The sequence below is a fragment of the Podarcis melisellensis genome (assembly GCF_964234715.1).
Source record: "Podarcis melisellensis genome assembly, chromosome: 9".
NCBI classification, from domain to species: Eukaryota; Metazoa; Chordata; class Lepidosauria; order Squamata; family Lacertidae; genus Podarcis; species Podarcis melisellensis.
This window is the reverse complement of record NC_138541.1, coordinates 14,324,294-14,348,561: the sequence shown is the minus strand read 5'-3', so window position 1 is coordinate 14,348,561 and position 24,268 is coordinate 14,324,294. Positions and strand designations below refer to the sequence as shown.

The following is a 24,268-nucleotide window of genomic DNA, read 5'->3' as shown; positions in this document are numbered from 1 at the left end:
AGAAAATGACAGACCCAGCTCTCACCTGGAAGCGTCCCTCTTCCCTCCCAGTCTCTCATCCTTGGAGATCTTCACTTCCCCACCTCTCACTCAAGGTCCTCCCACCATATTATATATATATATTTGCCACCTTCATGTGGGTGTTGTCCTTGGTCCCCAGTAGCATCCCAGAAGGGGAGATTCCCTGTGGTGCCTCCACTGACAATCATCACTCATAATCATCTGACGAGAAGCCATACTGAGGCCATGTCTCTGAAAACAACGGGCCAGTTTCTCATGTAAGGTTTTGTATTTCTGTCTGGAGGATTCTCAAATAGAAAATGGGTAGGCTGTGCATCTTTTAAGAGTGGAGCATGTGCGTTTAAATGTGCATAATTTTTTTATTTATTTAAAGAGAAACCATCCTGACAATATAGATGTGGGGTTTGAACAGGATCAGTGGTGTAGCATGGGGGCATGGGAGCGGTTGCCCCAGGTGCAAAATTGTTAGGGGTGCAAAATTTCAACGCCCGTTGCTGCCTCAATACAGCTGTGTGTCTTCCGTTGCTGGGCTCTGTTGAAAATGGCTTCTCCATGTGATCCAGGAAGTGACCTCTGGTTGACATGGACGCCATTAGGCAGTTGAATGTGCATGCATACTCCATCTGTTTCTCTCCCTCCCACCGCCGTGTGGCCCCAGGCTCTGGCAACCCACGCTATGCCACTGAATACGATTAGCGACTGTTTTCCATCCATTCACGCTTCTTTGGATCCTGATCAAAATAAATAAATAAATAAATAAATAAATAAATAAAGGATTGCGCTGGAGCTGAAGCAACTTCTCTTGTTATCTCTCAAGCATTCCCCGGGCTTTCAGGTTGAATCACGCCGGTGTTCATTTTCTTAGCACAGGTGCAGCAGTGAACAGCAGCGAAAGCCTCCCTCCATCCTCATCCGTCAATGACATTTCCTCCATGTCCACAGACCAGACCCTGGCGTCGGACACTGACAGCAGTTTGGAAGCTTCTGCAGGGCCCCTCGGTTGTTGCAGGTGACTAGCCGCCTGCCTGCGAAACCCGACGTTCTTCAGGAGATGATGTAATTTAGGGGAGGGGGGGAAGAATCATTGTGGTCATAAAAGAATTCGATGATGGCAAGGAAGAGAAAAAAAATTAAAGGAAAAACAAACACACATAATGATTAAATAAAACAAAACCCTTTCAGCCTGCTTCTCTTAAAAGAGTTATGTAAATGCAGCTAAGCTCAAGTGTATATTTAACTTAATAGTTGCTCTGCTTTGGTCTTCTTCCAATGATGCTTACTGCAAAACGAGAAAAAAAGGGGAAAAGGAGCCTTTTTTCATAAATTTTGCAAAACTTTAATGGCTGCAAAACCAGCAAGCTGCAACTGTCCTTTTTCACGTTGGCATGACAAGGTGGCCAGAACCCCAACCCTTTATGTGTATACATGTGTGCATATCTAACCCCTTCTGCTTCTGTTTTCAGCAGATGTACAGAAAACTGCACATGTATCTCGGTGTACATACATGCAAATATGCATTTGATGATATATATGCAACTGTGTGTGTACATGTATCTAAAGAGCAGGAGTCCGTATGTGTGCACACAGCCCACAAGTAGACAACTGAACCTCCTGGGGGGTTTTTTAAATGCAAATTTCATCTGTAATATAATTCTCATTGTACAGCCTGTTTAGTTGGTCCTTGGGTTAATTTAAAGAAGTAGGGGAAAAGTCAAACCGAAGCTCTCTCAGAATCTTGATGATGTAGAGTCCTATATTTCGGCACTGTTTTTAATAGTGGTTTGTTTGGAGGAATAATAGAGGAAGGAAGTTCAATGGGATTGTCCTTGTTAAATGCTGATGGATTTCGAGTTGTTGTTGTTTAAATGAATATGTATGTTGAGCTAGGGGAGTTGTCAGGAGAGAGGCCTGTTTGTGTGGATGCAGGATTCTGGATAGATAATTCTCTTGGAACACCAGGGGCTTCTTGGGCACCATATTTCCAGGAACTTCCACTGCCTTGTGTGACAGCGCTCATTTTTTAGATAAAGGCTGTAAGAAATGGATCAAATTGGGTTGGCCAGGGTCAAGCAGAGTAGTTCCCTAAATGAGGCGAAGTCAGCTTGTAGTTGTTCTGTGAGAGCCAGTGTGGTGTAGTGGTTAAGAGCGGTAGACTTGTAATCTGAGGAACCGGGTTCGCTTCCCTGCTCCTCCACATGCAGCTGCTGGGTGACCTTGGGCTACGCACACTTCTTTGAAGTCTCTCAGCCCCATTCACCTCACAGAGTGTTTGTTGTGGGGGAGGAAGGGAAAGGAGAATGTTAGCTGCTTTGAGACTCCTTTGGGTAGTGAGAAAGAGGGATATCAAATCCAAACTCTTCTTCTTCATCATCTGATACGGTCCTGGGAATCTATTAGGTGAGAAAGGTTGTAGACTTCTTCTTTTGTAGTAGAACTCATGCTGATGTAGGGGAGCAGGCCTCTGAATCAAGGCAGAGGTGAAAGATGGATGATATTGAATGGAGGCAAATAGAACACCTGCGTTTGTTGTTCCCAAACACTATTATTTATTTGGTCACGATGAAGGACCTCGAGGTGGTCGCAGTCTGGAAGACCTTCACTAGAGAGAGGTTCTCCGTAACCAGAACTGTTGCTTATTGGCAGATAGGCTTCTCATTGGGACGGCCTCTCTGTGCATGTAGAATGCTCCAGTTGGAGCGACAATGCAAGGGAGTCAGATTAAAAGAAAGGGGTGTTTCTAATGTATATTTATTACGTGTATAGCTGTTTAGTGCATCAAAGAAAGGAGGTTTGGAGCAGCACCAACCTAGGCTGCGAACGACTTAACTCTCTCTTTTTTTTTTAAAAAAATTGCATCTTAACCATTTCCAATATTAATTGGAAGGAGAGTGAACGGCTAGCTGCTTTCAACTTTACAATTTCCCTCTTTGCTACCTTTTCATTTCAACACATAACCTGAAAATTCCCCAGGCCTACACCAAAAGTGGTTATACAGTGACCTGGCTCATCCCCAACCTCCGCTCCCCCCGGAAGTCAGATATACAGATTCTACAGATATTTGTGTGCATTAATGGATGGCAACCTAACATTTTTTATTTTCATTTTTGAGAATCTGAGGTGTCATGTACTACACTATGTTGAAATTTGTCCAGGAGACTAGGAGTCAAAACTTTAGGGATAAACCTCTAAGAGTCAGCCTTTCTGCCATAATCAAATGGCACAAAATACAAACACAACTCTTAACATTTATTTTTGGTCAGATGTGAAACCAGCCATTCCTAACATGGTTGAATAGTGTGAAACTAAACTGATTATTATTATTTTTTAATTTTTAAAGCAAGTGCTAATAATGTTTTCATGAAGGCAAATAAACAGATGTGTAAAAAACCAACAACCCACAGTGGCCACAATCTAACCCCTTTGAGTGACACCAGCTAGACCAGGCATGGCCAAACTTGGCCCTCCAGCTGTTTTGGGACTACAGTTCCCATCATCCCTGACCACTGGTCCTGTTAGCTAGGGATGATAGGAGTTGTAGTCCCAAAACAGCTGGAGGGCCAAGTTTGGGCTCGCCTGGCCTAGACTGAACAACACATTCTTTCTCTTCTGAAAGGTGGCCGTAAACAAATTTAGAAGCATATCCTTCCTGAAATAGTTATGACCAGACAATTTCATTTCCACTTACTAAATAAAGATGTAGGGCAGGCAGAATTTTCCTTAAATAAAAAGGAACGGAACACTTTTCGTTAGTGCAGTATGTATAAGCAAAAAGTCACTACTGCAAAAAATAATAATAACTAAATAAAAATAAATAGCAATATAGGGGGCAATCTATCAATTGCTGCCACCGCATCACAGTTACCACATGTATCTTCCATTGAAATGGAAGCCGCAAAGCAGCTTTGATTGATTTCCCGCGTATTCTTTCTGAAAGCCATGAAACGATATCCGTGTGCGGCACTAACCTTAACTCAGCCCACATGAAATCCCAATGCACAAGAAATGGCAGTACTTTAATGGGACACAGTATTGCACTGAGGATGCCACGAAGGCAATAACAGAGAAATGACGCTCTAAGCAATAATGGCAATAATGGCATCTGCTAGCTGTGTATTTTGTTGCCCAGATGTAATGGGCAATTAAAAAAAAAAAGCCACTTTCCACTGTTTTGGTGCTGAGACCACAGGTAACAGGGAGCCTTTTGGAATTGAAGACCATTAGCTTGTCAATATCAGAAGCCACAATCCATAACAGCGTTGAAGCATCCAAACTCGCTGGTGATACTAAGTTACTCAGGGGCGGGGGGCGAAATCCCATCGGAGAGTTTCAGAAAACTCTTCTGAATGCGTGGCTGGGGAATAGAATGGCAGATGAAGTTCCATGGAAGTGCCAAGCCATGTTCATTGGGAAAAGATAAAACGAAAGTCAGTAGTCTGCAGCCAGCAAGGAAAGACAGATAACCTTGAGATCATAGAGTGTTTACCAAAAACATCGGTTGACTGTACGACAGCTGTGAAAAGGGCAGATGTGGTGTTAGGAATTATTAGTCAAGAAGCTGGAAACCAAGCAAGCACAGATCCTGAAACTGTTACAGAAATCTGTGGCCCACCCTCATTTAGAGGTGTCATTCTGGCCGACTGACATAACAAAAACAATATAATCAGAATATAGAAAAGAATGAGGGGATCTAAAATATTTTCAAGGGCCTTAGTTTCTTTCTTAGAGTGACATGTCTAAAAAGTTAGGGGGCTTGGCTTAGGGAACAGAAAATGTAGCATGGGCCTTACAGAGGCATCTAAATCAATTAACACTTTGGAATAAGCATGTAAAGAGAGAAAGTATATCTTTCTAAATACTGGTGCTTGAGGAAGGTTGGCCGGCAGCATCCAGGGAAACTGATTGGCAATGATTCCAACCAAGGAAAAATAAACATTTCACCACACATAACTAACATACCCAGGACGGCTTTTTAAAAGGCTTTAAACACAATTCAAGAAGGTCGTCCATCACTGTTCATCTGTCTCGTTGCCATTTCAGACATTCTAGTGTATGTAGGTCAGATCAAAAGATGATCAAAGCAAGGGATCGACAGTTAGCGGGAGTCTGCTGCCTTGCCTTAAATTTAGCTTCTGACATTTTGTCTGTAAGACACCGTTCTGTAAATTTGGTCCTGCCTATACAAGTGGCAGATGATTGAGCCACCCATAATTCGCCTGTTGAAAGATAGCAACTCTGTCAGTGTTGTTGTAGCAGGTCCAGCCTGGAAGGGAGGGCGTTAATAGCCTTGTTTATGCAAATATATATATGTCTGGAGTGCTGAGACAAAATGGGAGCTGAGAAATGAATATCCTTCCCATGGCAGATCTGCCCTTTGACTTTCAGGTCGCACTCTCATATCTGTTCTTGCTGGTCCTGTAACATAACTTCCTCAAGTTCTTGCTGGCCCTGTAACATACCTTCCTCAAGTGCTTTGGCCCACCTGAATTGCATCTTTGAATTGTGATAACCCATCTTGCTTGGCTGGATGGAGAATGGGGTGGGGTGGAATAGCCTCATGACTTCTGCATGGCTGCAATGTAGCCTTCTTAGCAATGATAAGAGGCACATATATTGCCGCCACCCCCACTAACACTAACCACTAGGAAGGTTTCCCGAAAGGGAATGTGACGCTCAGACAGAAAAGGGTTCCTCACCCCTGTTCAAAGAGGTGGTGCTCTAGAAGATATCCTGATATTTGCACCAAAACCTAAGAGTTGCTCTCTCAGAAGGCAGGGCTAGGCACACTCGATGTATGGCTCAAAGCTGTAAGATCTTGAACCTCTGCCAATCACAAATACGTTTTGCTAGTGTTATTGCATTTCCTCAGAATACTCAGGGGTTTCAGCTTTTATTCAGGTGACAACCTCCCAATTCATCTTGAATGCTTTAGGTGAAATTTGGTGCAAGATTTAAGCCCATGCAGCCACCCCCACCCCGTTTTCTCCCTCCAAATATTTAGAAACATTTTTCAAGTTGGCGGGCTGAATAAAACAAAGGTCCAACAGTGGTGCTTGACATCTCCTACAGGGTTTTCGGTTATTATGCAGCAGGCATTACAGAAAAACAACTTAGTATCACAGAACTGTAGAGTTGGCAGGGACCAGGGGGGTTGTCTAAATCAACCCCCTACAATTCAGGAATCCTTTGTCCAACATGGGGGCTTGAACCCGCAGCCCTGAGAGTCCCATGCTCTACTGACTGAGCTAGACTCAAAGTTGCCTTAATAAGCGTCCACTAAGTATCCTTTCCCCCCCCCAAGGCTGGTCAACCCAAGAAGCTTTGGAGGCCCTTAATGTCCCACTGAACTCACTTTAAGTGATACATGGGGCCCTTCAACTTTAAACAGCAAACCTTTTTCTTTGAAATAGTGCAATGCACTAGAGTTTAACTCTTAGCATAGTAAGGGAGGGCAACAAATGCACACCACCTTGGTATTAGTAAAAGAATCAAATTATTCACGCTGGTTTAGTAAAAAGCTATTTTACTGTAAAAAGTAAAACCAGAAATAAAAACTGAATGCTTTGAGAGGTTCCTGAAAATGTTTGTTTATATTGTCCTTTTTTTACTGGAAGAAACGTGCATAATTCAACTGACTTTGTATTCGAAGTGGATAAGGAAGTTCCTGTACTGAGTTTTGGCTTTACGAAGCCCATTAAAATCCCATCTGAAACAAAAATAGTAATAATGTCCCACTGAACTAAATGAAAACTGAGACTGGGCTATAAATCAGTTGCCTGCTGCCATCTAAGAGCCGGTTTCCCTTTGCTTCGTTACCAGTGCCCCCCCCCAAAAAATGTTTAGGGGTACTCTCATTTTCCTACTCATATTGAAATACTGCCCCTCAATGAGGCCAAACTTAGATTCACAAAACATTTACCCCCCCCCCCTCAGAAAAAAGCACTGTGCATTACCATGTGCTGGTGAAAGCTGCACCATTTAGATTTCAGGCTGTTGTGTAGCTATTAAAGGCGCAAAGCCCCCCTGCAAGGAAGAAGTGGCAAATCTACTCTCAGCTCTCGGGTAAAGCTTTGTAGAAAACAGAGTTCCCACCAGTGCTTTTAGGGCATTTTGAAAATGCAACCACCCCAATCTTATTTGTGTATTTCTCACAAACTGCTGGAGAGGTGGCATTTACCTGCCCAGGCTTTGTCACTTGAGTGTAGGCCCGAGTGTAGTCACTTGAGTGAAAGCCCACCATCTATAAAGAAATCTCTGCCTATAAGGTAGCTACGTAGTGCAGTGGGTTAGTGTCTCAGACTAGCGTCAAGGAGATACGAGTTCAACTTCCCATGAATCTCAGTTTTTGACTTTGGGCCAGCCACAAATGCCCAGCCTAAGCTACTTTACCTGCCATTCTGAGAAGAAAATTGGGAGGGCAAAATCATGAGGAAAGGTGGGATATGGATGTAATAAGTACAGCGAAACTCTTCCACTAAATATTCATTTTCTATATGTAGGGAATTTTATCATTTGTATGCAGTGGTTGGGTCTAGTTCACAGACTTGGAGGTGGAGATGGTGAAACAAGGATAAGGAAAGTAGTTTTGAGAACTTCTTGCAGATCTCCAGGTGGTTTGGAGTAGATTTACCAAATAACTCCCTCTAAATTATACTGCTGAAATGAAGGAATGGGTGTGTGAGGAGTATCATTGTGTGGAGCAACTGTGAGTTCAGGTGCCTTAGAATGCTTTGATTCTAAGTGTTTATCTTTTACACCTGGCTACAGTTGGTGTCTCTCAGGTTCTGGTAAAAGGAAAGCCAATTCTTAAGGCCTCTGTTCATTCCTGAAATAGAGGACTCTTTCAAGAGGACAAGGGTTCCTATATTTGTCCCAGCTTTGCAGAAGTCGCAGATGAAACTTTTACCACTTCTGCAACCTCACAGTAAGAAAATTTAACCTGCTTTCTTAGTTCATTGGAATTGTTCTGGAAGCTCTGTTCTCAGTTGTGTGTGACTTGAATGGTCTTGTAGAGAGGGCTACTGGCCAAGTATGTATTTTACAAGAAGAATTAGATTTTGTATGGCTAGTTTGGGGAAGCATACTGGTTTAGTATGGCTTATTTTTAAGAAAAGGAAGCCGGTAGTTTTGCTAGGTATGTGCAAATGTTTGGTCTCTTGATGCTAAATTAAATTTGAGTTTGCCTTTTTTTTAGCCTGGAGATTGTCCATATAATATTGACTAGAACCCTGCACTGTCAAGAGTCTGATGGTTGAGCTGGTTTGAGTTTCAAAGGATGGTTTTAATGAAGGGAGGGTAACACAGTGGACTTGAATTATTTCACAGATGTGTAAGAACTTAATGAGGAAAAAGCTTTTGGGGCCAAGGGGAGGGAAGAAATGTGTCTTTTTCAACTGATGAGCTGGAGAAAAATAGCCCTGCTCATATGATATACTAGATCTCATTTTCTTATAAAAATAATGCTTGGCTCATGGGCTGTGTTATTCAAACTTCATTTCTGTTCAGAAATGAAAAATGGGAGCCTGTAGTCAATGGTCCATCTACTTTTGGAATAGCTTCTGTAAAGTCAATAACTCCACAGATTGAGGCTTAACTAGTTTCTGGAGCGCTGCCTTAAACGGGAGAACTTTGATTTGAAACAGCTTATTCCTATCTTATATAATTATTAACAATTTAAGGCACCTTTTATATGTTGAAAGTAATAGTCCGAGCTCAGCAGACCCTGTGAGATTGGTGGCGAGATTCTTAATTTAAAGAACGGTGAGAATGTGCTTGTCTAAAGACCAAACTAGACATGACTGTAATTGCATGATTAGATTTAACGTGCCTGGTTTGAGAATTTTTAAATAGCAGCCAGGGTGGTGGGAAATAGGGAGGGGGATGTGAATTTGGCACTGTGTCAACTTCAGGGGGTTAACCCTATCTGCCTGTGTGGCAGTCCCAATGAAGACAACACACACGGCAGCTGCTCTCTTCCCCCTTGTTTCTTTGCAATTAAAGAATTACATTCACATCTTATTTGGGTAGCATTTGTGGAGAATCCACCTCCCCAGATTTTTGTGATCTTCAGTGGCCAAGAGAAATTTCTACATGGCATATGTGCATATGGCAGAGGGTTGTCTCAGTCCCTCCTTCCTTTTGGGGGGTTTCTTTTTCATTGTTAAAAGTTTTGCCATTGCTTGAAGATCTGGCGCACTGTTCCCAGGGGGCATTCTTTGTTACTGTTTTTAAAACGTTTGCCCACCACTCCTGGCCCCTCATACCTGTTACAGTATGTTAAGTCCCCAGGCAATTTCTCCAATTCACCCAGAAACCCTCCACCCCAGTTTCACAGGAGACAAATGACTCTGTAAAAGAGTATGGGTGTTGGCGTGTGTGAGAGGGGGGACGGACGACTTTTAGCTAAGTCTTCTTCGATTAAGTTTTCATGGCTCTAAAACAATTTCAATTTATGTACCCTTTGACTGGTTTGTGGATTGGGTTTCCCATCTTGAAAAGAATAGGGAATGGGGTGAAATTGCCCTGAGAAGGAATATTATAAATCAAAAGGCACATTGTCCAAAGAAAAGGAGAGTCAAAATATCCAAAGGTGTTCCTTCTAATAATTTCAAAATTTAGGGCATTTTTATAAGCGACACCCCTTTACTCCCAAGTTGATCATTTGTGCCAGTGTTTTTAATGCAAAGTAGGGCAGGGGCGCGAGCTAGTTATTAAATCCATGTCCATTCAAGCAAATGCAAGACTTAATTTCAAGCGTGGGAAATGCAAAAGGCGAGTTTTGTGGTTTTGGGGTACCAAATTACTCTTTCTTTCCGTCCCTTTAAAAAATCCATTTGCCCACCCTTTAATTCCGGGATTGACATTACAGTTTTGTCTTGGCATTGCTTTGGGACTAAAATTAGGAAACAGGGACACCTCTCCCCCCCCCCCAAAAAAAAATTCCGGCTGTGGTTGTATACAATAACATGTTGCGTGTGACCGGTAGTCCAAGAGAGTGTGCAGGCATGTGCACTGCACTGCGTACACTCATAAAATATACGACTGCATTCTGTCAATGTGCATGGATATCTCCTGGATTGGGGTGTATGAATTTTGTAAGGATAGTCCTTTATCCCTGAAACAGTCATGGATGCTTTCCCAAGGTGAATATCAGCAATCCTGTATACACACAGGTAGCCCTGCTGGGCAAATGTGCCACCTTTTGTAACCCTGTCTTGAGTCTTCCAACCCTTGACTCTTGAGTCTTACAATGTGCTTTAGTATAATGAAGCTCAAAGAAAAGAACAAAAGATCTGCATTTTCAAGGCTTGGTTCCCAGCATCTTCAGATAATAGCAGGAGCTGGCCTGAGGTCCTAGACAACAGCTAGTCAGAGTAGGTCTCCCTTAAGCAGACAGATAACCCGACTCACTTTAAGGCAGCTCTCTGATACTGGCTTCAGTGGAACTAGACGGCCTTTGGGCAACTTTAAAAATCTGGCCCTGAGAAAACGAGATTCACTAAATGCAACAAATCGGTTGCTTTTGGTTGAGCAGGGCTGTACATTTCTCCTACATAGTAAGATTCATAGTATGTAAATACCCATACTGATTTTTCTCCCTCTCTCTTCGTAACTTGTCTGTAATAATCCATCACTCTGTCTGTATTTCTCAAAGACCACTGTACACCTCCATATGGCTCCTCCAGTCGTTTCCTCTGTTGGCATTCGGCCGATAAGGAAAAGGGTCGGGGGCTTCAATATGTATATAGAGAATTATGTATATTTAGTAAATTTGAGTAAGTGGGACTTACGGCCAGTAATACATTTTGCAACAATGGTACCAGGATCTTCCCAACCCAACTAGCGAAACCAAACTGTTCACCTTGCCATGTCCATCCTGTAATAAGACCTAAGTTGCACCCGCCTGTAGTTCTGCATGATTGGACTTCCAAATATAATTCACAATGACCAGGAGTGTAACTTCTCAATGTTGATAAAAGTAGTTTTTATATCTCTATATATATGCGGAGAAAAAACACACACAAAACAAAGAGCCACTGTTCAGCATCAAGAATGGAAGAGGAAGAAGTGTCCAACTCCATTGCAAGGTCTTAGTTTTGAACGTGATAAGTAAACAACCTGTGAGTATGGATGAACTGACAAATGTGACATTTGATAAGGAAATGAACCTCATTACATTTTGTTTACTTCTTCAGTCGTTTTTACTTTCTACCTTTCATTGTTTCCTGTGGGTGGTACGAGGGGGAACGGAGGGGTCTTGGCTTTGTTCATCAACCTTTTGTGGATCAATGTTGAGTCGATGCATTCTGACTTCTGTTTGTTTTGAGTTATTAAAAGCAGAAGGGAATCTATTTTCCCCTTTGTGCCAAAAAAAGAAAAAAACCCCACACCTTTTGGAGTTCTTGTCTAAATACTTTGTCTCGTTGTTTTGATTCTTTGGGGTCATGTTCTGTGCACAGGTTTAAATATACACAATTTTCGATAGAGATTCAAATCTATAGCTTTCCCAACAAATCTGTGGAGCACAGGGGAGCATCACTTTTGGCCACACAACAGTAATAATAATTATTATAATAAAATTTTATTATTTCTACCCTGCCCGCCCTAGCAACCCTGGACAGCTTCTGAAATATATAGAAACCTAATAAAACATTAAGCATTAACCCTGGACAGCTTCTGAAATATATAGAAACATAATAAAACATTAAGCATTAACACACACACACACACACACACACACACACACACACAGAGAGAGAGAGAGAGAGAGAGAGAGAGAGAGAGAATGACTTACAACATAAAAAACTTAAGTAAAATGAAAAAACTACACATATAAATATAAAATACAAAGTACAGCAACAGACATTAGAAGCACAGCAACAAAGAAAGCAGCAATAAAGCCAGAGAAACCAACCATCACGTTAAACCAAACACCTGATGAAACAAAATGATTTTCAAAGAGTGTTGTAATAGCTGTAGCATGGTGAAGAAGTTCTGTGGCCTAGGCCAGCTTTCCCCAATATGGTTCCCTGTATATATTTTGCACTCCAACTCCTGTCATCCCTGATAATTGTCTATGCTGGCTGGAACTGATGAGAGTTGGAGTCCAAAAACATCTGGAGGACATCAATTTGAGGAAGCCTAGGCACTGCAATGAAGAAAAGAAGTCCTAGTTCATATATTACTGTCAGTCATACTTCTGATGGTGATGGGACATGGAGGAGAGCCTCCATGGAAGATTCAGAGGGCAAGCAATCTCATTCACAGCAGGAGGCAGATGTTTAGATAATCTGGTTTCAAAATGTATGGGTCTCTAAAAGTCAGAAACAGCATTACAGTAGTACCTCAGGTTACAAACGCTTCAGGTTACATACGCTTCAGGTTACAGACTCCACCAACCCAGAAATATTACCTCGGGTTAAGAACTTTGCTTCAGGATGAGAACTCCGGCGGTGTGGCAGCAGCAGGAGGCTCCATTAGCTAAAGTGGTGCTTCAGGTTAAGAACGGTTTCAGGTTAAGAACAGACCTCTGGAACGAATTAAGCACTTAACCTGAGGTACCACTGTATGAGTGTTAATACAAAGCATGACTCTTAATAGCAGTTGCCGCAGCATTCTGTACTAGCTTCAATTTTTACACATTTTTCAAAGAGTGTTATGGTAGTCCGACCTGGATGTGTGATAATGGCCAGACCTGTCTTCTCCATGGAAAGGCACAGGTGGTTCACCAAAAGAAGTTGTGGAAAAATGCTCCCAGCCACAATCTAATCACACAGGAGCAAAACCAGACATCAAACTGTGGGGCTCATTCTTCAGTGGCAGTGCACCCCTGTCCGAAACTTTCCGACTTTGCAGTGAGGCAAGGCTGCGGCTCGATGCATTACAAGTTGTGGCTCAAGCTCGGTGCAAAGTGAGGCAAGGTTCAGTCTGGTTTCAAGGTTTAGGCTGCGCTATAGGAACACAGAGCTCTGGTACTTCTTTTCAGCAATAAATATACTGAGACACAGCCCTATATTGTGGCAGCTGCTGTATTCCACTTGTTAGCCCTGCCTGCACTGGAATGTGCTTTTTCAGGTAGAGGTCCAACCTGTTCTTCTGATCTCCTATTGCAACAAAGCAGGGTCGCCTCTGGTCTTCTGCATTGGAACACAATGATGGTTGTGCCACTTCCTCAGCCCAGAGGACCATCAGCACCACAGGCTCCTCTGCTGGAAGCATATTTAGAGCTGGCTCTACAGATTCCTTGACTTCATCCCCTAGAGAAGGGGAGCCTAACTCTAGGGTCATGACAAAAACAGGCTGGATGCCCAGCCCTCAACCAACTTCCCTATTGGCCAAAATCATGGAAGTTGGCTGCACAAGAAACTACTCTAGATTACAATACTAATCTTATCACTTGACAAGGCAGAACAGTCAGTAGAGTGTGGTCCATTAATTCTAACTGGGCACTGCTCTGCCAACCTTAGTCTGCCCTCACCCAGCCTACCCCAAAGCCTGCCTGCCATTGTACTTACAACCAGTCAGGGAACTAGTTCCCTGTGGTGTAGTGTGGTGTAGTGGTTAAGAGTGGTAGACTCGTAATCTGGTGAACCGGGTTCGCGTCTCCGCTCCTCCACATGCAGCTGCTGGGTGACCTTAGGCTAGTCACACTTCTTTGAAGTCTCTCTGCCCCACTCACCTCACAGAGTGTTTGTTGTGGGGGAAGATGGGAAAGGAGAATGTTAGCCGCTTTGAGACTCCTTCGGGTAGTGATAAAGCGGGATATCAAATCCAAACTCTTCTTCTTCCTCCTCCTCTTCTACCTGCTACAGTTGGTCTCCCTGCCTTTTGCCCTACCGATCCCATTGGGCACCAGTCACAAAACATGTTGTATAGAGTTGTCTGAAGGTGGTAAGCTTTGTGTAGAGATGAACAGGGCTGTGCTTGCAAGAAGTGATTGAGCTGTTCAGGACGCTGGTCTAGCGCTGCAAGCCTAAGCACATTGCCGCAGTTCCATGGATGGTGATAATCCTGTTAGGCTGTTGCACACTAGTAATCCCATTTTGGCTCAGCCCAGATCTCCCTGTAGGGTGAGAGGGACCAAAGCTTAGGAATAGTGACGGGGGGGGGGGGGAGCTCAGCTGCTTGGATGTCCCTATAGCTACATGCTTACATACCGACAGGCCTCCTAATGTCACGTGGCGCATCCTAAACCAAGCAGTGTCATTCCTGGATGAAGGATGCAAGAGTCATGACTTAAGTTTCCAGGCCCCTCTCACAATATTATGGGCTCATAGCTCATGCCTGACACGAGCACTTGCTTCACAACACTAGTTTCTTATAGCTGAACAGAGCAGACAATGCTAACCTTGTTTTTCCTGGCAACATTGTTCATTACACACAGTGACACTCTGTGGTGTATTGGATACTCTGTATACAACATGGGCTTCTGGTGATGAAAACTTGGGGAGAGAAGTGAACTGAACCTGCTATGTGCTGGTGGATTGCAAAGCAAGGGCTTGTAATGGACCACAATGTAAAGCTGGTCTGTTGTGTATGACTTTTGGACTGCGTTTCCCATACGTGGCTTCAGCTATGGCTCCAGAGACGCATCAGATGGGGCTTCCTTTGAGAGGTCAGAAACAGTCATTGACCTCATTCCACCAGACAAATGTCACAAGAGAAAGGGTTAACTTCAGCCCCCAAGCTAATGGGTCCCTGATTAAATATGGGGCTCCTTGCCATTGTTTCAGGGCAAAATATACGATCACAGCTCTCACAAGTAAGTCCGGCTGCAGGTTTGAGGGTTCCCATGGCAACTTCCTATCTGGTGCCCCCTTCTCTGATATTAGTGGGCCCTCTGGTAAAGGTAAAGGGACCCCTGACCATTAGGTCCAGTCGTGGCTGACTCTGGGTTGCAGCGCTCATCTCGCTTTAATGGCCGAGGGAGCCAGCATACAGCTTCTGGGTCATGTGGTCAGCATGACTAAGCCGCTTCTGGCGAACTAGAGCAGTGCAAGGAAACGCCGTTTACCTTCCTGCCGGAGCTGTACCTATTTATCTACTTGCACTTTGGTGTGCTTTCGAACTGCTAGGTTGGCAGGAGCAGGGACCGAGCAACAGGAGCTCACCCCATCATGGGGATTTGAACCGCCGGCCTTCTGATTGGCAAGTCCTAGGCTCTGTGGTTTAACCCACAGCGCCACCCCACTTTTTAAATTTCCCACAATGCTCCAAATGTAATTGTTGCTGCAAGGCATTGTGGGAATTTAAAATGTTGGTTTGTGTCAGTTGGCACAGATCAGAGAATTGATTCATGGGAGTCATTGGCAGTGGTCTCTGCTAGGATGCTGGTGCTTTGGTAACTTCCTGAAGCTGCTGTTTGCTGACACTGAGTCTTCTGCCACAACATAGCCAATGTGACTTTCAGAGTATGAGGGAAATGCCATGGGAGATGGGACGAAATGTGTAACTCACCTCCATGGATGGCTGCCCTACAATACTAATGATGATGGTTTAAGAGCTAGGTGTGCCCTTATTTCAAACTCACCATTCTGAACTTCGTTTATATTATGGGGCTGTGTTTGCATTGTTTGTTGAGTCTGGCATCAAGTGATGGTTTGTGTAGGCAAAACAGCCATCAGGGACTTAAATAATATTATGCCCTGAGGACAACCCCCCCCCCCGCCATTTTTAATTTTCAAAATAATTCATTTTTGTATGGTTGCTTTTTATGGATCTTCTCAGTAGTTACATGTATAAATATAGGATGACGTTGATGATTTTGTACCCCTTTGGCCTAGTGCCCCGGTCAAGGGAACAGCCCACACCACCCTAAATCTGGTGCTGTACCCATGGCAATTCCCCCACACCTTTCCAATGGGAAATGAACATCTGAGAGTCCAATGGGCATCTGAGAGTCAACATGTTTTGAATAGCCAAGTGGTGCTTGTGTGGCATGAGCCTGCTCTTAAAATTTGTTGTTCAAAAGTCTCATTGCAGGCAATAAGGCATTAGAACTAGCTGGATTTAAGGTGGGGGAGAGGTGTAAGGAATCTTAAAATGCCACTCCAGTCGTGGTTGACTCCTGATCAACCGGAATGCACCCTACATAGACTGGTCTTGCATTGCTTCCGACTAGTCCCGAGAGCTTGGGCAAGTTAATTGCCCTGGGAATAAATTCCACACACAGGGCATTCAAAGGGCATGTTCTTGATCATGCTTCTCTTGTCCTGAGCATGCAAATGAGACACTCCAGAGGGAGCTCTCAACGGATCATGAATCACCTTCACACACGAGGCTTAATAGTATGCAACTGAATCCCTCTTACGAATACTGACACTCTGGCGATGACCCGGGAGCAATGTGCTGGTAACTACAAGGAACTCAGCATCTGCTTCAGGTAACAAGGGCAAGTGGGGTGAGAAAAAACTATAATGAGGTATTGGGAAAGAGAGTTTCACAAGTATGTTTGACCCAACCTATTTTGCAAAGCCAAATAATCATAATATAAAGAACAACAACAATAACATAATTCTAAGCACAGGGACAATCTTGTCTCCCACTGCATCCTCTTCTGACATCTACTTTCTGTCTGCACCGCCTTCTGCTAAACCCCCATCAATGATGGCTCTCACAAGGGCCAAACATAATTTAGATTGCATATCTTCTTTTTTTCAACCACTTTAAATAGCAGCCTTAGGGAAGGAAGCAACCAAGACTGGGACAATGGTGTATGGAGAAGTTAACTCCATATCTCCACTACCAACCAAAGCAGCCCTTGTGGTCCACCCCAAATATCCCTTGAAGCTGATTTATGACACTGGGGGGGCACACAGCTATTGGCATATATGAGAGGGCTGTTGGAAGGATGGTAACAAGTGCTGCAGGCCTGATCCTGACTGCCCACCCCTCCCTCAGTGGCTGCTTTTTGAAAAACAAGCATGCATTCCCAAATTACATGTTGGATATAATGTGCAGTTTGATCCAGAATAGGATGCACTGTCTTCAAGGGAGGGCTAATTGCAGCACCGCACATGCACAGGAAATATTGTATTGTGTTTTCTAACTGATAGATCCCAAAGAAAAAGAAAGAAAAAAAGAGTTCCAACTTATTAGATGCTCATGTTATATTTTTATAAAATTATTTACACTTTTTTTTTTTTTGGTCATGGGCAAATCCATTGGCACAAACAGCACAGTCACACAATATCCTTTTCGTTTTGTTTAATAGCTAACATTATATATATAGATATCTATATATATAGATAGATGTGTATCTTAATTCCCCAGCGAGAGGGGCAACCAAAAGGGGGGGAAAAAGTAATATACAAAATAAGCTGATGATGACACAATGCCAAAAATAGCTTATTATGTTAATTAAGTGCAAGGGGAAAAAGCCTCAATATAAAGCTTAATTGCAATGAAGGTTCCGTTTGCCAGTTTAAATATAAGACTTGCATTAAAATATTTCTTCTTGTCTCTTTCTATCCCCCCTTCCCTCGGATGACCTATTTAAAATCTATATACACAAATCCAGTTGTAACACTTAACGGTTGCATTCAAGGAATATGATTTCTCAATTAAAAAGTACACATGGCGGATGTGGTTGGTTGACATAGGCATGGCGTCGTCTTCTGAGGGTCGACGTTACGTTGAGTGCTAGCCTCAGTCAGGTGACCAGTCACCTGTTACAATATAATATCCCAACAACCCTCTTCCCAGAATCCCACAGTCTTGGTCGGCAGCAGCAGCAGCGCTCACTGGATCCATATGGTGTTCCCTCTTTCTGGCCGACGTGTCTCGACTGTCAGCTCCCCAAATGTCGAGAAGAACTGCTCCATCTCCTTCTGCAGCATATCGTTCCTCTTCTCTGCGTCTTCTTTGGCCCGCTCAGCATTGCGCATTTTAATCTCCACCATGGTGAACTTTTTCTTCTCCTGTTCCAGTTCATCATGCAAGCCAAGCATTTCTGTCTCCAGGGAGAGATTCCTTTGTTCAAGACTGGAGGAGCAAAAGTAGACAAAGGGCTTAGTATACCTTGGTACAACTCAATGCTCATGGGCACCCAAAGAAGGATAGTTCGGTAACAGCTGTGATAGCTCAGTCGGTAGAGCATGAGACTCTTAATCTCAAGGTTGTGGGTTTGAGCCCCGTGTTGGGCAAAAGTATCCTGCATTGCAGGGGGTTGGACTGTAATAGATGACGCTTGTGGCCCCATCCAATTCTAGAATGCTAGTTAACACAGGGTGCCAGTTACATAGAAGTAAGCCCCACAGAACTTAGCATACACAAAGACATGTGGCAAAGTTGTGATGTTATGGGTGAGAGAAAAACAAACAGAACTGGAGACACCTGTCAGGGACCGTGCTGAGGACAGCTGCACTAAGGAGGAATGGTGGGAGCCTCCCCCTCCCAGAAGCAGGAGGACAGTATAGATTTGGAACAGAGGTTTGCAGAGGGACATAGTTCAGAAGGCAGAAGCTGGGAAATACTGGGTGGGGAAGAGCTAGGAGAAGCAGCACTGGAAGAGAGAGGGTTAACAGATTCACAGTTGTTGGACAGCATTCAGCCCCCTTCTCCAAAGACAGGGAGAGCGCAGAAAGTCTCAGAACAGAAAGCGCAGAGGGTACAAGCTTAGATTACAAGATGTAGGAGTGACGTAGATTAAAAGGGGTGGAGGGGTGTGTGTGTGTGATCCTTAACTGGGAGCACCGCCATTTCTAGGAAACATGTTTTTTGTTCTTTCACTGTGATTATTAAAGTTTCTAACTGGTAAGACACTTCTTTCGTTTGATCTTTGTTTACTGCCATGGGGGAGGAAGCTGATTCCCCAAAGCCTGACAACATCCCTTCTCCAGAGATGGTTCTAATTAGCCAGTTGACAACCTACATGTGAAAAGGCCCAGAGAATGTTCTAGGGGCCCATGATATACAGTTGAACTCTTGAAGCTAAGCATGCCTGCTTTGGAAGTGTATGCGAGCCATTGTGGGGAAGGGAGGTAAACAAAAAGTTACAATAATATAAAAAAACCATTTCAGGGTGGGGTTATTTAGAACAGAGGAGAGGCAAGGAATGATACTTTTTTTATTGGCTGCTTCACTAATCTCTTTCCGCTCTCCCCCTCCCTCAAGGTACTTGGAGGGGAGGAATAATTGCACAGGCAGGGACTTTTTGCTGCTTGAGTCAAAGGATGAAGTACCTTGCACATTGCATGTGTAGAAGCTTAATAATAATATAAATACTTTTAAAATTATTTATACCCCACCCATCTGACTGGGTTTCCCCAGCCACTCTGGGCGGCTCCCAACAGAATATTAAAAACACTATAAAAAATATCAAACATTAAAAACTTCCCTAAACAGGGCTGCCTTCAGATGTCTTCTAAAAGTCAGATAGTTGTTTATTTCCTTGACCTCTAAAGGGAGTGTGTTCCACAGGGTGGGCACCATTGCCGAGAAGTTGCAGATATGGAGAGTGCTGAAGCTCAAGGGCTTTCCACCTGGTTGGCCACTGTGAGAAGAGAGTGCAGAACCAGAGGGGCCTTGGGCCTGATCCAGAAGGGCTCTGCATATGTTCTTATTCTTAATAGAATGCCAGTGTTACCAATTGCTAGATGTCTGGAAACTCTTGTCTATCGGTTATTTATTAAATTTATGGTGCCCAGAATTTTTAGCACCTTCCCCCTGCCGACATTGCAAAGGCTGATGGTTTGAAAATCTCAGACTTTCAAGACTGAAACTCTCCCAACGTTTTATAGTAGTAGTAGTAGTAGTAGTAGTAGTAATAATTTATTTATACCCCGCCCATCTGGCTGGGTTTCCCCAGCCACTCTTGGTGGCTTCCAACCTAATATTAAAACCAATACAGCACCAGACATTAAAAACTTCCCTAAACAGGGCCACCTTCAGTTGTCTTTTAAAAGTAAAATAGTTGTTTATTTCCTTGACATCTGATGGGAGGGCATTCCACAGAGTGGGTGCCACTACCGAGAAGGCCCTCTGCCTGGTTCCCTGTAACCTCACTTCTCGCAGAGAGGGAACTGCCAGAAGGCCCTTGGAGCTGGACCTCAGTGTCCAGGCTAGATATTGGGGGTGGAGACGCTCCTTCAGGTATACAGGACTGAGGCCATTTAGGGCTTTAAAGGTCAGCACCAACACTTTGAATTGTGCTTGGAAATGTGCTGGGAGCCAATGAAGATCTTTCAGGACCCGGTGTTATATGGTCTCGACAGACACTCCCAGTCACCAGTCTAGCTGCCGCATTCTGGATTAATTGCAGTTTCCGAGTCACCTTCAAAAGTAGCCCCACGTAGAGCGCATTGCAGTAGTCCAAGTGGGAGATAACTAGAGCATGTACCACTCTGGCGAGACAGTCTGCGGGCAGGTAGGGTCTAAGCCTGCATACCAGGTTGAGCTGATAAACAGCTGCCCTGGACACAGAATTGACCTGCGCCTCCATGGACAGCTGTGAGTTCAAAATTACCCCCAGGCTGCGCACCTGGTCCTTCAGGGGCACAGTTACCCCATTCAGGATCAGGGAGTCCTCCACACCAGCCCGCCCCCTGTCCCCCAAGAACAGTACTTCTGTCTTGTCAGGATTCAACCTCAGTCCGTTAGCTGCCATCCATCCTCCAACCACCTCCAGACACTCACACAGGACCTTCACTGCCTTCACTGGTTCTGATTTAAAAGAGGTAGAGCTGGGTATCATCAGCATATTGATGAACACCCAACCCCAAAATATGAGCCTTTACTAGGCTCAGTCTAGCACTTAACCGGCCTAGAGCTCTGAAAGGTTGAAGCCATTTCTAAGGCTCATTTGCAATTTTTTTATAATGGAATCAAAGCCTCCTGAGCTCATTAAAATCCATGCTATGAATCTAAAAGCAGCAGAGAACTTTTGCACTTCCAGCCGCTGAGAAACACATTTTCCTTTTCGAGTGTCCCCTGGCATGCAGCGAAATAAATTTTCTGATACTCGTTAGCATTTACAGCTGGACTTTTTGATCACTTGGTTCAGACGGGAAGATGCCAGCCATATATAACCCCCTAGGAGATAAATTAAGCTGAGTGCTAAGACGTCTCCTGACCTTTTTTCTTGCTCATTGTTAATGCAACACTTCATGTCAGAGCATATATAATTTAAATGATTTTTCCTTGGGATCTGACTGAAGGGCCCCAGTGTAATGATCTTAGCTCACCTGACTAGCAAATAATGTATGGCTTTTCCCACCTGAAGGGGAGCATGAGCTGGCCAACCTGAATACTTCTTGAACTGGGTTCGTTGGATTTAAGCCGATGAATAATGCAGCCCTCATTGCACTGGCGCATAAATGCTTTAGGCTACAATCCTCTATGTGCACTTATTACCTGGGGAGAAGTCCCATTGAACTCAATGGGGCTTACTGCTGAGTAGGCATGCACAGGACTGCACCGTAAAGAACGGGAGCTCTGACCCTGGCAGCTTACCTTCTTATCCTTGTTTCATACTCCAGCTTCTGTTTCGCCATTTCCTGCTTTAAGCTCGACACGAGGCTATGCAAAGCACTGTGGTTGCCCGTGTTGTTGACCACAAACGTTTCGCTGTTGTCGCTGCTGCTCGTCGCTCGGCTGCTGCGCCCCCCGACGCTTCTGCGGTCGCCTTTGTTCTCGTAATCTCCTTGGTTGGAGAGGTCTTCGTGCTGGGGCTCATCCAGGAGGACAGGGTCTTCAAAATTGGCCCCGTAAAAGTCTTGCTCGGGGCAAGTGGTGGTGGAGGAGCGGCAGGAGTTGGAATGTTCGGGGAGGGAAATTTCGCAAGAGGAAGTGGACCAAGTCGCACTGTCGACGCTCTGCTTGTCTTCGGCATTCAGTATGGAGAACTGCTGGTGCACGTTGTCGTAAGTAGAGAGTCTGTTGTGCTGGCCAGAGTCCCCCGTGGACTCCTTCTGTTTGTTGTCCCGCAGCGTCACGTACCCATTGGCCATCCAGCCCTGGTTCCGGCTGTTCAGAGAGTTGCTGTGGGCATCTGTGCTGGAGATGCCCATTCGCACCCCTCCGTTCTGCACGCTGTGGGTGCCCATTTTGGTGACTGGCCCTTTCAGGGAAGATGTTCTTCTGCTCTGCAAGGTACCATTGGGCAAGGCTGGTGATGTCTTCTCTTGACCCTCCACAGAGCTGCTGAAGGATCCGTTGGTGACGATGCCACTGCCTTTATTGAACGCTGGGTTTTTTTTCACCATAAGGGGTGGGCTTCTGGTGATGTCCAGTTTGTGAATGCTGTTCCTTGGGCTATTTGACCTGCTCCCAGGCTGAGCTGTAGGAGAGCCGTTCTCCACAATGGTTCTTTGGGGAGACTCTGGTTTATCCCAAGAACAGTGTCTCAGTGGTGAGGAATCCTTGGTGTTGTTGTTTTCTTTGTTCTGGAGCTGACCGATGATCACTTTCTTTTGGACCTCGTTGTTGTTGTTGCTCACCTCCTGCCCACTTTGGACGTCCCCATCCTTGGGAAACAGCAGCTCATGCTCACTTATCATCATGGACATCAGCTGCTGGACAACAACAGTGCCTAGAAGAAGACCACATAAACACAACCAACATTTAAACGGCAGGTAACCATTGAAGAAGAAGGCTTGTATCAAAGCCTATCTGTTCTAAGACTTGGTATCTACATGATCAATTTTCTAGTGAAAACTGAAAGCAAAGGACACCTTCCAGTTTTTGTCACTCATCATTTGTTTCTTTCTCCTAATTGCTGTTAGTAAAGCACGATGGAAACCGACTGCTGCATTGCACTCATTTTGCAGGTTTGGGCCAATGTCTTGCTTCCTCCCCATCTTTGTAGTTGCCATCCTGCAAAACATGGGATGATCTCAACAAGGAGTGCTGTGTCCAATTCTGGGCACCAGTTTAAGAAGGAAATTGACAAGTTGGAATGTGTGCAGAGGAGGGTGATCAAGTTGTCCCATAACTTAACAGAAACCTGTATTTTCTCCTGTATTTCTTATGATTATATCTGCACTTACAAAACTTGTTTTAATGGGATATTGACATTTATTGTTTGCTATGTTCTGTGTTGTAAAAGGGGCTGTAAAGGTAAACTGGACCCATTTGGTCCAGTCCTGACCGACTCTGGGGTTGCGGATCTCATCTTGCTTTATTGGCCGAGGGAGCCAGAGTACAGCTTCCGGGTCATGTGGCCAGCATGACTACGCCGCTTCTGGCGAACCAGAGCAGCGCACAGAAACGCCGTTTACCTTCCCGCCAGAGCAGTACCTATTTATCTACTTGCACTTTGACGTGCTTTTGAATTGCTAGGTGGGCAGGAGCTGGGACCAAACAATGGGAGCTCATCCCATCGCAGGGATTCGAACCGCCGACCTTCTGATTGGCAAGTCCTAGGCTCTGTGGTTTAACCCACAGTGCCACCCGCGTCCCATATAAAAAGGGCTATACATATATATTTTTTAAAAAAATAAGAAAGGAGCCCACCTGCAATACTTTGGCTTTTATATTAGCCTGTAGATTTTCTAGCCTATATAAAGGGATCTATCTCTTCCAAGCTCAGGATAGTTCCATTATTGTAGCTCCAATTGCATCAGAAGAGCAATGGGGCATCATCCATGTTTTTCAACAAGCCTGCACCAATTTTTACTTATGTGCTGAAGTCCATACAGGTTGGCTCCTCTTCCCAATCACATCAGCAGCTGCCATGAACCAATCGCACAACTGTAGGTGGCCCATCAAACAGGCCCCTCTCAATCTCCCTTCTTTCCCCATGCCAGTTTGGACACACGCCACTCTTCTATGGTTTCCAGAATACTGATAAAGTTGAGTTTGTCATGTCAGAGCAAGACAAATATCTAAGCATAATAGCCAGCGGCTTCAGGAACACAACAACAATAACAACAAAAATCATGGTGGAAAGAAATAAAGAATCAAAAGATGAATGGTCTAATTACAATTTCTGAGGTTCCCTTCAGTTTTACTCCAGGTTTTGAACAGCGTGTAGTTGGCTGGATTCAGAAACCTGTAGCAGGGAGCAGTTGAGTTATCTCCTCATCTCTCTCCCCCCCCCCCCCCCGTTTTTGCAATGTTTAGTTGTGCCGACTGGAGCAGCACATCATAATGAGAAGGGATGTTAAATCAATTTAATATAAATGTCATTAAGCGCTCCCAAATGAGACTGGGTGCAGCCGCCAGAGTGCATCGCACAGTTCTTCAGTGCTGAGTATGCTTCTGCTTATGTTATAAATCAAAGCGTGCTCCCTTAAGCCAGGAGGGAGATCGT

General features: G+C 44.3%; 2 protein-coding genes and 2 long non-coding RNA genes across 16 annotated transcripts in view; 2 read left to right on the top strand and 2 right to left on the bottom strand.

The window, feature by feature from the left end:
• MAPK10 (mitogen-activated protein kinase 10) overlaps positions 1–1,202 on the top strand; it is a 236,881-nt gene extending 235,679 nt beyond the window's left edge. For 7 of the 8 annotated variants that reach the window (XM_081925123.1, XM_081925122.1, XM_081925125.1 and 4 more), the window contains one exon: positions 892–1,202. In XM_081925123.1, coding sequence (XP_081781249.1) covers positions 892–1,034 — 143 coding nt within the window. In that variant the 3' untranslated portion in view covers positions 1,035–1,202. Of the gene's footprint in view, positions 1–886 lie in introns of all 8 variants that reach the window. The other variant, XM_081925128.1, reaches the window with a different exon arrangement.
• A 1,666-nt stretch (positions 1,203–2,868) lies between these two features.
• LOC309378330 lies at positions 2,869–5,420 on the bottom strand. Its single transcript, XR_014172019.1, has 2 exons — positions 3,438–5,420; positions 2,869–3,069 (listed from the first exon to the last, which is right to left on the bottom strand). It is a non-coding gene; the product is annotated as an uncharacterized lncRNA (long non-coding RNA).
• A 41-nt stretch (positions 5,421–5,461) lies between these two features.
• On the top strand, positions 5,462–11,405 carry LOC309378329. The gene is made up of 2 exons (XR_014172018.1): positions 5,462–6,298; positions 6,633–11,405. It is a non-coding gene; the product is annotated as an uncharacterized lncRNA (long non-coding RNA).
• A 5,703-nt stretch (positions 11,406–17,108) lies between these two features.
• Positions 17,109–24,268, bottom strand: part of ARHGAP24 (Rho GTPase activating protein 24) — a 361,105-nt gene continuing 353,945 nt past the window's right edge. For all 6 annotated transcript variants that reach the window (XM_081924955.1, XM_081924956.1, XM_081924957.1 and 3 more), the window contains 2 exons: positions 21,469–22,546; positions 17,109–18,000 (listed from right to left, as the gene is read on the bottom strand). In XM_081924955.1, the coding sequence (XP_081781081.1) occupies positions 17,757–18,000; positions 21,469–22,546 (1,322 nt within the window). In that variant the 3' untranslated portion in view covers positions 17,109–17,756. The remainder of the gene's footprint in view (positions 18,001–21,468; positions 22,547–24,268) is intronic.